Source organism: Crassostrea angulata, chromosome 1, assembly GCF_025612915.1.
Source record: "Crassostrea angulata isolate pt1a10 chromosome 1, ASM2561291v2, whole genome shotgun sequence".
Classification (NCBI taxonomy): Eukaryota; Metazoa; Mollusca; class Bivalvia; order Ostreida; family Ostreidae; genus Magallana; species Magallana angulata.
The window spans coordinates 16587125-16599971 of NC_069111.1; the positions used below are offsets into that span (position 1 = coordinate 16587125).

The following is a 12847-nucleotide window of genomic DNA, read 5'->3' on the forward strand; positions in this document are numbered from 1 at the left end:
CACTTTTATTAATTTCTGATGAACTATCTAAAAATAGAATAAAATTCAACAGAAGTCTTAATTTTGGACTACTATTATGTAAACGAAAACATCTTATTTGAAACCTTTCCAAGTCCACCGATTTCAGGAAAAACGTATCTTAGAATATGTGTAATCTGATGTTTCTAAAACACTATTCAAAACCATATGATGCGGATTTCGTTTCGTGGAAATTGATAAAATGCCTGTGTCCTCTTATTTTTTCATTGAAACTAAAAAACCCCGCGAAATAAAAAAAAACCTGAAATCAATTATGGCATCATATCAATTTTGACGTCATAACTGAAATAAAGGGTAGTTGGTGTTACGTCACAATGAAAATGTGTGAGTTATCTCCCTGTAACCGCAAACTTTACCTTAAGTAAATGAAAACACTGAAACAAATTGAGACCTATATGTAGAGAATACAAATATGTTCAACAGCCTTAACGATTTCATTAAAATGATTTGCATTGATAATGGTAATGAATGTAAATATTAATCAATATTATAAACTAATGGTTTTTGATTCAGATGTTGATCATTCAAAAGGCGCTTTACTTGTCTTGTCCTGAGACATTTCTATTTGTAGTTTTGATCCAGTCTGGTCCAGTGCAACAAAGGCACTAAATATGGTAGCGTTGATACTGGTCCCGTTGGCTGTCGTTGCTAGGTCTGTTCTTGCTTGGAGGTCAAACTGTATTGAGTCTTTAGATATCTTTAACATTGTGTACTCTCCGTACCCATTGAACGTGTAGTTTTTGCCATCCAGTGTTACAATATGTGGGTCTCCGAAATTCAGTGCTAGATACAAGTATAAAGTTGTAAGTACATACGAAAGCGTGCATTGAGATTACTTTATAGACAGCCATAGTTTATGTGATATAGACGAGGAATACAATCTCATGAAACGCATTGTATCTAAAATATCAATCTAAACCATTTATAACATGTTCGGCAAACATAATTCTAGTATATATTTTCAACTAAAAATGGACAATGATTTCAAATCATTATCGTATAAATACCGGGATTAAAAGGAGATCGTCGGTAGCACAAAGGAATAGGGCGGACCTCATAAAATAAATTGCATTGTTTCGTCTTGATGCAGCATGCCTCTCGTGCATTGAGGTCTTCTATGGTATAAAGACGTCGCTCAAAAAACGGATTATACTGTAAAATAGTTCCAGCAGATGGCAAGGAACGTTCTAAAGGGCCCAGATTATTAATAGACCCAAGCATCCTATAACAGCATTCCTATGAAATAATAAAGAAAACATCCTGATTTTTATTGTTGTGTTGCGTTGTGGTTCAGGCGTTGCAATTACAATCTTGAAAAGATTTCGAAAAAAGGTTTATTGTTGAAAAATAACCTAACGAAATTTAAAAAAAACCCAAATTGTAATTTCAAAGAAAGAATGAAAATAACTAAAAACTCACTGTATATTAATAACGTCATGATTAATTATAATTTTAAAGACAAAATGTCATAAAATCATAAGTCATGTAGGCAAATGAAAACCTTGATTAACTGATCGCATTATCTTTTTAAAGGAAAACAAATTGTTGCAGAATATATGCAACTTATATAAAACCTTAACAAAATGAAGTTATAATTGGTGCGATTATAATGTCTCTCAAACGAACGAAGCCATCATATGGAGTAGGGATTACTGACATGGGTCAAATTTTACAGACAAAAAGATTTAATACTTTATTACCTCTTATTTTGGAAATTCAAGATGTTCCCCATGGGTAATTTACTATATATCAGATGAACCTACATGATCCAAGGATCAAGAATATATATGTTCTATAAGTGGAGATTTCCACCGTTTTCAAGATATTTGGGCACTTTCTGTTTTAGGGGGTGAGGACCAACCCTGGTCTCGTTAGCTACATGCCATATGATGCCCCTTTACACAAGTAACAAGACTATATATGGTTAATGGGTAGGGATGTTCAAGATCAAACGTTTTCAAGATATTTGGACACTTCCTGTTCCGGGGGGGGGGGGGGGTTGAGGACCAACCCCCGGCCTCGTAATCTACATACCATCTGATGCCCCTTGATGCAAGAACAAGAATAAAAATGGCTTCGGGGTGGGGAACCGTTTTCAAGATATTTGGGCACTTCCTTTAAGGGGGCTCAGGATCACCCCCGGGCTCATGACCTACATACCATTTGAAGCCCCTTGACACAAGGAACAAGAATATGTGGTTTATAAGCGGGGATCCCAACCGTTATTGAGATATATGGTCATTCCAATTCCTGAGGATAGGGATGACACCAGGGGGCAGACCTGACAAACTCCATATTATTGCCTATAACAGTCAATTTATGATTCTGAAGATCCTATGTTATTATCTCTGTTTTAAAGTAATAACCATTTACAACAGAGTCTACGATATTTACCATCAGATTCAATGTTTAACCCCCCCCCCCCCCCCCACCTTTGACCCCCCCCCCCCCCCAACCCAAAAAGTTGTTGGCCACCCCAAAATGAAAAAATTCAAACGGGAAACACGACTAGATATGCAGGCCTATCACATTCTAGAGATTTGTATAATTACATTTGGCCGCTTTGAGAAACGCAATGACAAATCCATAGTTAAGAAAAAGAAGAAGATAAAACACTGAGCAAACACAATAAATCTCCAAACGTCGTTTTGAAGACCTAACAACAGTTTCATAATTTTTTTTATTTTTTCCCACTTTATTTCAAGCAGATATTATCGAAAAAATATACATACCGTGTTTCTTCCAACAATCATTGTAGCATAGCAGAGTACTTGATTGATCGTGTCAAATCTGCTTACGGCATAACGGGGATCAAATCTTAGCAAGATGCCATTACATGGACAAAGAATAGGATTATGAAAGGACGTTAACTGAATGTAGATATTTTCTTCTTTATTTTTGATATACCAATCGAAACATCCCTTTTCATTTTTGTTCAATGGATCACCAGTCGTCATTTTATGTATCCAGAACCCGTTTACTCCTTAAAAGGAACAGAAACAATATTAAAAGATCTATGACAAGTAAATTTGCGATTCACTAAATTGTTTTCAAGTCAATGATAAGGCTGATGAAGAAACAAATGTTTTATAGACATGCAACGAAAATAAAAACTTCGTTCAAAGCATGACGTCAACCTCTTAACCAGTCACTGGAATAAAAGTGGGATGATAAAATATAATCAAAAAGTTAATCAATAAAGATAGATTCATTTTCAGTTCAGTTTAGCTAAACAAATGCACATACACCAGAAAGGTTTGAAACCGTATTAATGAATGAATCGCTATAGGATTTCTTTTCTGAATTTTAACAAATTAATTGTTAATGATAACTATTTTTACTAATGTGTAATCCTACCTCTGTTGCCTGGATTTTCACTCATTTTGAAGGCCCTTTTTGTATTTGAATATTGGTTTTTCATAGAAGTCTTTTCATATTGATAGCCAATCGTTATTTTTCTGTTTTTAATCGATTCAAGATTTACATCGATATAATTGAAGACGGTAAAAGTACTTTGCCCATCCGTGATCAAAAGCCACTGAAAAGTAATAGTCTGCAACAAAAGTTTAAGTTTTTAGATTTAAAATACAATGCTTATAATACTTTTACATTCATGCTTGTCCTACAATATACAGGCACTGTGCATCATGGTTTTTGCAGTAAATAAAAACTGTTTTTTTAGGGTATTTAAACTCTCATGAGGTGTCCTCCTTAATGCAATTGATGAATATGATAGTGGAAATTATATAAACGGCTTATTTCTGTGTCAATAGCTTTCACTTTTATTAGTTATTAATGAAGTTCGACCAAATCACAGAATTATCAAGCAAGGCATTATGTCGCCACAATATATATGGTTCTTTTATACTAGTTGTATGAAAATTCAAGGGGCGTTGCCACAAATTTGATCAAAGTTTATTTTTCTGTTTTACATGTTTACAATGTTCAAAAAGGCTTTTCTAATAGTCAACCATAATTTGAGTGTCATTCGACGAAGTTTACAATTCTTTCTTATGTAAACAGTGCATCGGTTATGTGTTGAAAAGAAAATTCCACGTTTAGACCTATAATGAAAATATTTATATTCTACTGTGTTTTTTCCATTAAAATATGTTATCTTGAAATGCCCCTAAATGCAACAACTAAATCACTGCGTATAATTTACAAAAGCATATCCCATATATTGATTTCTAAGTTATCGGTTTAAAAATAAATATCAATCATGTTGTTAAAAGTCCATGTTTTAAATTATACAACAATAAAGTTAATTCTATTGTTAAAAGCAGTATATCTAAGTTATCTTTCATTAATTATACTTTCAAGTCTCATCTCAACAGTGTATCGGTTCTGAAAAAAAAACCCAGCTGTACACCCCATTACCAATTTACTCCGTGATCTGCAATTTATACCGATTTATTTCATAAACAAAATTTTCAATAAGGGAATAAAAATTTAATCATCAAAATATTTATTTTTGACGTCGTCGTGTCAATAACTGCCGTTAGTTGAGCAGACAAATTATCATAGCGCGTTAACGCGCGTTATTAGTCCCCTACCGGTTTCACCGGAGGGGACTATAGCTTTCCTCTGCGTGCGTCAGTCTGTCTATCCGTCCGTCCGTCTGTCTGTCCAACTTCAGTTTTCCACACTTTTTTTCTTTATGCGTTTGAGGAATAATATGAAATTTGCTGAACAGCTTCAAAATGTCAAACTACAGATCAAGTTTACACTTTTGTAGCGTCTGGTTGACATATTTTCGAGAAAATTAATTTTTTTAATCCCAATTTTTTAATGTTCGGGTTCGATATTCTGCCTAACAGTGCATTGTTTTCACAATTTCCACAAACCGGTAGGGGACGTGTATTGCTTATGCAATACTCTCAGAATGCTTGTTCAATTTGTCTTCTCACCTAACAGCAGTTTTTGAAACGACAACTTCAAAAATAATTCATTAAATTCTATAGGAACAAACGCTAGGAAATGTTTATTAATGTTCAAAACGATTAGCAGGTATAAAATCAGCTTGAAAACTGGTATATTGAACTAATGTAAGCAAAAATATGGCACGAACCTTGTTTAGATAACAAACAATTGTGGGCTGTCTATCTTGCTAATAACTCTTCTACTTGCACTTATATTTTGGTTCATCATTAGAAATGCATTATTAAAGCGTTGTAAACATTAAAATTAGAAAGAAAAAAAAACATTTGCCCGAAATGGTAACTATGCGCCTTTAAATATCGTTTTCTGAAGGAATTTATTGATAAATCGTTGAAACTTTCAAAACACAATTAAACATGCGCCTTACCTTCGATGTTGCACCAAAGAGAGTCATGTTAACCCAGGTAGCCTTGACAAGCCAGGAAGCCTTAAAATCGGGAAAGTCTGCAAACTGAATGTTTACTATCTTGCTTGCTTTTCCCAAAAATAAATCGTTTTCCGCATCAACTCCCCTGTTTGCAATAATTGAAACACTTTCAATCGAAATTTCAGTGGTTATAATATGTTCACTCGTTAAAACAATTAAAAATTATTGTAGCATTCAAATTTTAGCACAACAAATTGAGCTCATTGCTTCATACCTTTGATATGTCTTGTAGTAAATATAACCATCATCGTCCTTTAAATCTGACCAAAATGGACAAACGATGTGTCTATTTTTAAGTTGCTTAGAATTAATATCATGTATTGAAATTCTGTTGAACTCTTCTCCCAGTCCAATAACACCATTAGATCCAATCTACGATAAAAAGTATATCTAAAACATTTTTATACAACTTAAAAATGGTAAATAAAAAATACACATAGGTGTACTTTCAGTCTTGTGGATTTATTAACTTGCTTCTTAAAATAGTTTATTCCATTAAAAGGGACAAAATGATATTATATCAGTTACTTTTACACAGACATCGATTTAATTGCAAAACTTCTCTCCCTCGTGTTTTTTAAAATCAGTTCCAAATGTGTAAAATTTAACATAATCCCTTTATAACTGCTGTACTATATAAAAAACAGCTACATTGCCTCCAAGGAAATATAGCTCATAGCAAGAAGGTTTACACTACAGCACAGAATCTTAAGCTTTGTGAAAAGATCAAATATAATATACATGTATTACCTTTCTTGTTTTGTTCAATTCAAAATAAAATCACAATTTAGTGACATATAAAGTTATCACAAGGTTTTTTTTAAAACAAGAGGCCCATCGGGCACATCGCTCACCTGAGCAACAATAGGCATGATAAAATCAGCTCAATGGAGTCATAATACAAAATATCTGGACAATGTAGTATAATACATGTAAATCCTGTATAGATAAAAATCCATTTTATACACTCTGGATATTCTTATGTTTAAAATTAAATCCCTTTTCTAACAGGATGATTTTATAGTCATATCACCTGTTGAGCATTGCATTTCTTAAAAAACATCCTAAACAATTGATTATACATGGTATATATAATCCTACATCAAACTTTGAACTCATTGTGAGGCCCAAGAATCTCCAGGGGCCAAAAACTACACAATTTTAAAGAATCAGCTATATGTCGAAATGTTTGCATACATGTATAAATAAAACCATTCATGTATATTATACCATATCAGTTTTTGTGAATAATTGAAATGTTTTCCTTTGTAAAACTGGATTCCCAATGTGACCCCTCTCTACTCCTCAAGATTTTGATTTAAAAAGAATTGAACATACACTATCTGAGGTTGCTTTCACTACACCTTTTCCAGGTAAATGGTTTTATAGAAGATATTCTCTATATATACCTATGTAAAAATTTGCCACCCCCACCCCCTGTTGTAACCCCATTATACCCCCGGGGATTATGATTTGAACAAATGTGAATCTACAATACATGAGGATGCTTCCACACAAGTGTCAGCTTTTTAGGCCAATTGGTTTCTGAGAAGAAGATTTTTAGAGATTTTTCTATATATATTCCTTTCAAAAAAATTCGACTCCCATTGTGGCGCCACCCTACCCCAAGGGATCATGATTTGAAAAACTTTGAGTCTACACTACCTAAGGATGCTTACACATAAGTTTTCCTGGTTAAATGGTTCTCGAGAAGATGGTTTTTGAAAAATTTTCCAAAATTTTAAATAATTCCAAATAATATTCCCTTGAAAATGTGTGTAGTCTTTAATTTTTACAACTTTGAATCCCCTTTGTTTAAGGGTGTTTTTTTGAGTTAAGTTGAAATTTGTCCAGTGGTTCTGGAAAAGATGTTGAAAATCTGAAAAGTATACGGACAGACAGACGGATCACAAAAAATGGGATCAGATAAGCACACTTGAGCCTTCAGTTCGAGTGAGCTAAAAATATGTAGACTACCAAGTTCGATCGAATGTTTCAAAACTTATCGTAACTTAATTTAGCATAGATCCTCTTGATCTTATTATTAAGGATCTACAATGAAATTCCATTTTAACGAGGTCGAGTACAAAACGAGTATGCACGCTTTCGCGCAGCGTTTCATTTGTATTGGGACGTCATATTATTGCTTTGTTGACGCCATGGCGTGATAGTTTCAACTGCAGATATTCAGCGTAATTTGTTAAAAATAGCTCGTTTGATGCGTAAAATTGATATTATATTGTGGAATTAACATAAATGTCTCGAAGTATAAGCTATATTTGTGCTCGGGTTGAAAACCTGAAGAAGGTTCAGCAAGCCAAGCCCTCTGTCACGTTTTCTTAACCCGCCTAAATATAACTTAATTCATAAATTTCAAAACAGTAACCATGTATCATTTATATTAATGACCTTAAATATGTGATGTTATACATTTATTTATTACTAAAATATGTCTAAATGTTTTAATGATACTATAAAGATCACCATTTTTTTCTTTGTCAAATAAAAAATAGCCATTATCTGACAATCTGGGAAATTGGGCATACAAAAAACAACTTTGATAAGATCCCTGAAACAAACCAGGAGGTAAAAGGTTTTTTTTATTTGACCATTTGATGCCTTTTGGCAAAAACTTTAATATGTAGATCAGAAAAAGAAATCCCTAGGGCAGAAGTTTAAGAAAATTGTAAAAGATGCGCAAAATTGATACATTTCAAGCAAAATCCCAAAGGGTCCTATGTTAAAAAATAACAAACTTTGAGATGACCCCTTAAACAAACGGTGTGGTAAATGTCTTATTTTTTTTTATCTTTAAATAATAATTATATCATTAGAAATTCAAAAATCCAGGGCAGAAAAAATTAGACCCGGCCTCATTAAATCACAGTAACTTTTTGTTCATATATTGTGATCATTGTTAATTGTGGTTTCAATTAAAAAGCTTACCCGAACGAAATTGAATCCCTCTTCTAAGACATCCCCGGCATAGATCGTTATGGGGGATTTAAGGGCTGCACTTGTTTTGTCATCTCCTCTCAGCAAATTGTCTCTTTGTCCAAACGACAAATACGAATAACCTTCTTTATCACCTGAAATTTAAAGCAATATGAGCTGTATTTTTTTTTTATTTTATTTTGCTACAAAACCTGCTAGTATGATAATTCTGCATATAACTTAAACTTTGTTAAATAAGATTTGAAAAAATCAGTAATTTTTGTCAAAGGAAATATTTCTCTTTTAAGGAATGTATAGCAAATCAATTTTTGTACAGGGCGACAATAATTCAATTTTGCTCCTAATAAGGCTTCTTAACGGAATATCCGATGGAAATTAACTAACAGAAATAAAAAACCATGATATTTTTGTCATTAAAGTAGAAAAGAACATTTTAGTAAAAAAAAAACCCTACATGAAATATGCAGCTCATATTGCTTTAAATTTTTACAATCCTTATCATTGTGTTTATTATTGATATGAAGAAAAAAAAATAAATTTAAAACTGCTTTGCCTGATGCTATATCAAATTTTAAGCTGCAAAACGGTTGTTTTACGTGTATAATACTACATGTATGCATTCCAAGGAGCCTTAATTTACATTAAACGGCGAAGCGTCAATTCGCCCCTCATTAAGATTCGCTTACAAATTCTAGGTGGATTTAATACAAATTTGGCATTGGAAATTAATTCAAAAAATGGTTTGGGAAATCATAAATATACATGTGTGCATTTTCACTAACCTTTCTGAAGTTTAATGTTTTTTCAATTGATGCATAAAATGCAGACTGAATAAACCAAAGCAATCGGGGACGAAACCAAGCGTTTCCGTTTTCATAACACGCCCATGGTGCATTAGCTTTTTTGTGTTCATAAGTTTTATTTATTATTTAATAATAATTCTTATCAAGTTAGATTATTTCTACATTTGAAAAGAGACCAATTTTGCTTCTATAAATAGGAAATAGTCCATAACATTTTCAAAAAATTGAAAATTATTTGATTCTACAATAGCCAAAACGTTGGACCAAACGGCTTGAAGTATTTCTACGTGCTTAGAGTTACCACTGTACTGCTAATCAGTGGTGAATATTTTCATTGAGATACACATACCTGTATCTGTTTCAATCCAATCCACATATGGCTTACTTTCTTTGATTCCATACCTGAAATCCCTACTACTTAAATGACCATAACTCACTGCAGTTATAGTAACATTGTATCTTGCACCAGGCGTAAGATGCTTTGTCCAGTAAATCTTTGGGATACTACCGAAGGTCTTCTGCTGATGGCCATCAATCTCTACTCTATAGTGATTCAGAAAGGTATTTTGACCAGATCGTTCCCATCTTAACATTAATTGGTTTGGAGAGAAAGTGCTTCTCTTCCTATCAATTTGTCCAGGTGGTAAAAGTTCTGTTGATAAAGATTTCGTAAAGTAAATAATAGTATGCTTTAGGTTGATGACTAATGTTCTAATATTTTTATCTTGTATGCATATTAATTAATCAAAATAAAACTATCATAAAATAAATCATTACATACCCATTATTACAGTCCTGGAATTGGAATAGATATGAAATGTTTCATTGGGATTTGTCAGTAATACATTAGATCGAATATAAAAATTGTATAGACGCCCAGGTTGTAAAATGCATTGACTGAAGGTATATTGAGTGACAATTCCTACTGACGTCGTGTCTTCGTATACCCAACGGTTATTTTGTACTGATCGTCTAAAGATAAAGTGTTCTATCCTTAGATCATGGTCGTTGGGACTATGACTCCATCTTAGGGTTCCTTTACACGTATCGATGTCGATATAAAGGTTTTCTCGCAAATCATATCCTGTAATATAAATTTATATTCAGAAGCAATGGGTATACGATAAAAATCAGTTGTATTCATAATTGCTACAGCTATTTATTGAAGACAAATTGAATTTGTCATAGGTATTACATTGATTTATTAAGTAAACAGTGTGTGCAACAAATTATGGTACAAGTATAAGACAAAGTAATTAACTTACTGTAGAAACATGTGTAGTTGTAGTGGTAATAATTGTATTCACAGAGACACTTGCTCTGTCTACAGGTCAGGTGTTTCCCTGGACTGCATTGTTCACTCCGATTACAAGACTCAAGAAATTCAAAACCTGATTTATTGTAGAAAAAATAATTTTTTTGTATTGAAATCATGTCATTTGATACGGCAAAATACTAAAATCAATTTTCTATTAGATATGATATAGCTTATGATAAATAATATGATATCTTTATTAACATACCCTCATGTACAATTATTCTTGCACTAGCAGTCCACGATCCTTCAGAGTTGGTTGCTACACAACGATAAAATTGGCCATGATCATTGTTGAAATCCACTTTGCTGATGACCAGTTTTGGAGCAGTTAAATCCTCGGTACTTCCAATGAATCTGGTATCAGTGATATTGATATCTTCGTCGTTTTTCTGCCACTTTACGGCAGTCGTAAGTGGGATATTGGAGATGTTGTGAACTGTTGCTGTTATTTCTAATTTGGACAACAATGGAACGCTGAACTCTGAACTTGGAAAAGTGACCTTTGGGACACCTAACATGAAAAGATACTTAATTCCTTTTTGTAAAACAAAAACATTGTAGCCTCGTTTTTTAAAGGAATGTTGTTCATAGTATTATCGTTTGTTGGTTACTGTAAGCATTTATTATAGAGAAAAAAAACTGCTTGCATATACACAATGTTTCAAGGATTGGATCAATGCATGGTTTGAAGTCAAATGCCTACAAATTTTATATACATTGTTGTAACATTATTAGTGATATCTTATTCATGGCACTTTTCTTTTTTCTTTGGTTATTTAAAAGATTAAAATTTATATGAAAAAATAAACCCCAGTAAGACAAGTTGCCGACATGGGGTATACTCATAACAGCCATACCAAATGAATCATCATGGAAATGATATTATTGTTTTATTTTACATTTGAAATTTTTTTTTGGTAAAACGGTTTATGATGATTGGGCAAGACACGATATAGAAAGTCTTTGTGCTTACGTTGTGTCTTTATGTAACCATCATATGTAGAAGTTCTGCTATAACTCTCTGACCACCAAGAATACGCCTCTATCCGTATTGTGTAATTTGTGCCTGGTTCCAAATGTTTTGGCCAATAATGTTCTCTCCGATTTACCATCTGCCAATAGCCGTTTATTAAGATACTATACCAATCCACATTATAGTTGTCTTCCGGCAAGCTTAGAAAAAGCAGCTGTGGGTGAAAAAAACTGGCATTTGTGTCCATTGGGCGTGGAGGTAGAAGATCTTTTTGAATAAACAAATGGAAATGCTCGTTTAAATAAAGATTAAGCCCTGTGAAAAGTATATATAAATTACTTGGAATGGACGGATTTTGATTAAAATAGTTGAAAACCAAATCGATTTATTCTAAACTATAACTTACAAACATAAGATTTGTACTTAACTTTGTTTTCACCTTTTGAAGTTAAAGCATACATAAGATATTCATTTATATTTTACATAATTATGTCCACACGAAGAGGTAAGAATTTTTTTTACCAACGACTAAATTGACAGTATCCGTTTTCACAAATATCGTAGCCTCAGAGTCGTTAAAAAATACGACGGATGTTATTTCAAAAAAGTACAAATAGCCTGGTAGAAAAGATGATTCAAAGGTGTAATTTGTTTGCATTTCTACAGAAGTTTTAAAGTTGTATGAAGAATCATATGCTCTGAGTGACACGTTGTATGACTGAACAAGGTCAGCATTTTGGTAAGGATGATTCCACCAAACTGTTATATTAGTAGTTGATGTCTTTGAAGAAGAGAAGATAGCTCTTAAGCGGGTTCCTAAAATCAGATAAAACACTATTTTACCAACAAATATAACAATTCAAAAAAAGAGGGGGAGGGGTGCGCTTTCGCCTAATGCTTGATTACATTTAAAACAAAAATGTACGCTATGATAAATAAAAGTATTGCGAATACTGAAAATTTTGCTTAATTGTTGTGTAAATGAACATATTTTTGGTGACAAGAATACAGAAGCGTATCAGTGCCACTTTATTCTTATTTTTAACTTTAGTCTGTATATTTTACACTTTAATGTGTTAAATTTTACAGTTTAATGTGTTAAATTTATACTTTAATCTGTAGAATTTATCTTTAATGTGTTAAGTTTACACTTTAATCTATAAATTTTACATTTAACATGCAGAAAACTTTAATAACAAAAAGTTACACTTAAATCTACAAATTCTACACATTAATGTGTACATTTTTCACTTTAATTTGTAAATTTTAGACTTTAATCTGTGAAATGTATACTTAAATCTGTAAATTTTGCACTTACATGTGTAAAAGTTAGACATGTGTAAATCAATGTAAATGTGTAGATCAAATTTATCATAAAGTTTTTCGGGTTT

At 32.5% G+C, this 12847-nt stretch overlaps 1 protein-coding gene across 5 annotated transcripts in view; it reads right to left on the reverse strand.

The window, feature by feature from the left end:
* Positions 1-12847, reverse strand: part of LOC128186279 (uncharacterized) — a 43494-nt gene that overhangs the window by 21278 nt on the left and 9369 nt on the right. For all 5 annotated transcript variants that reach the window (XM_052856083.1, XM_052856104.1, XM_052856097.1 and 2 more), the window contains exons 6-18: positions 11979-12272; positions 11457-11723; positions 10689-10994; positions 10431-10556; positions 9947-10249; positions 9515-9817; positions 8354-8496; positions 5622-5779; positions 5348-5492; positions 3397-3592; positions 2772-3022; positions 1047-1275; positions 580-822 (exon numbers count right to left, since the gene is read on the reverse strand). In XM_052856083.1, coding sequence (XP_052712043.1) covers positions 580-822; positions 1047-1275; positions 2772-3022; positions 3397-3592; positions 5348-5492; positions 5622-5779; positions 8354-8496; positions 9515-9817; positions 9947-10249; positions 10431-10556; positions 10689-10994; positions 11457-11723; positions 11979-12272 — 2964 coding nt within the window. The remainder of the gene's footprint in view (positions 1-579; positions 823-1046; positions 1276-2771; positions 3023-3396; positions 3593-5347; positions 5493-5621; positions 5780-8353; positions 8497-9514; positions 9818-9946; positions 10250-10430; positions 10557-10688; positions 10995-11456; positions 11724-11978; positions 12273-12847) is intronic.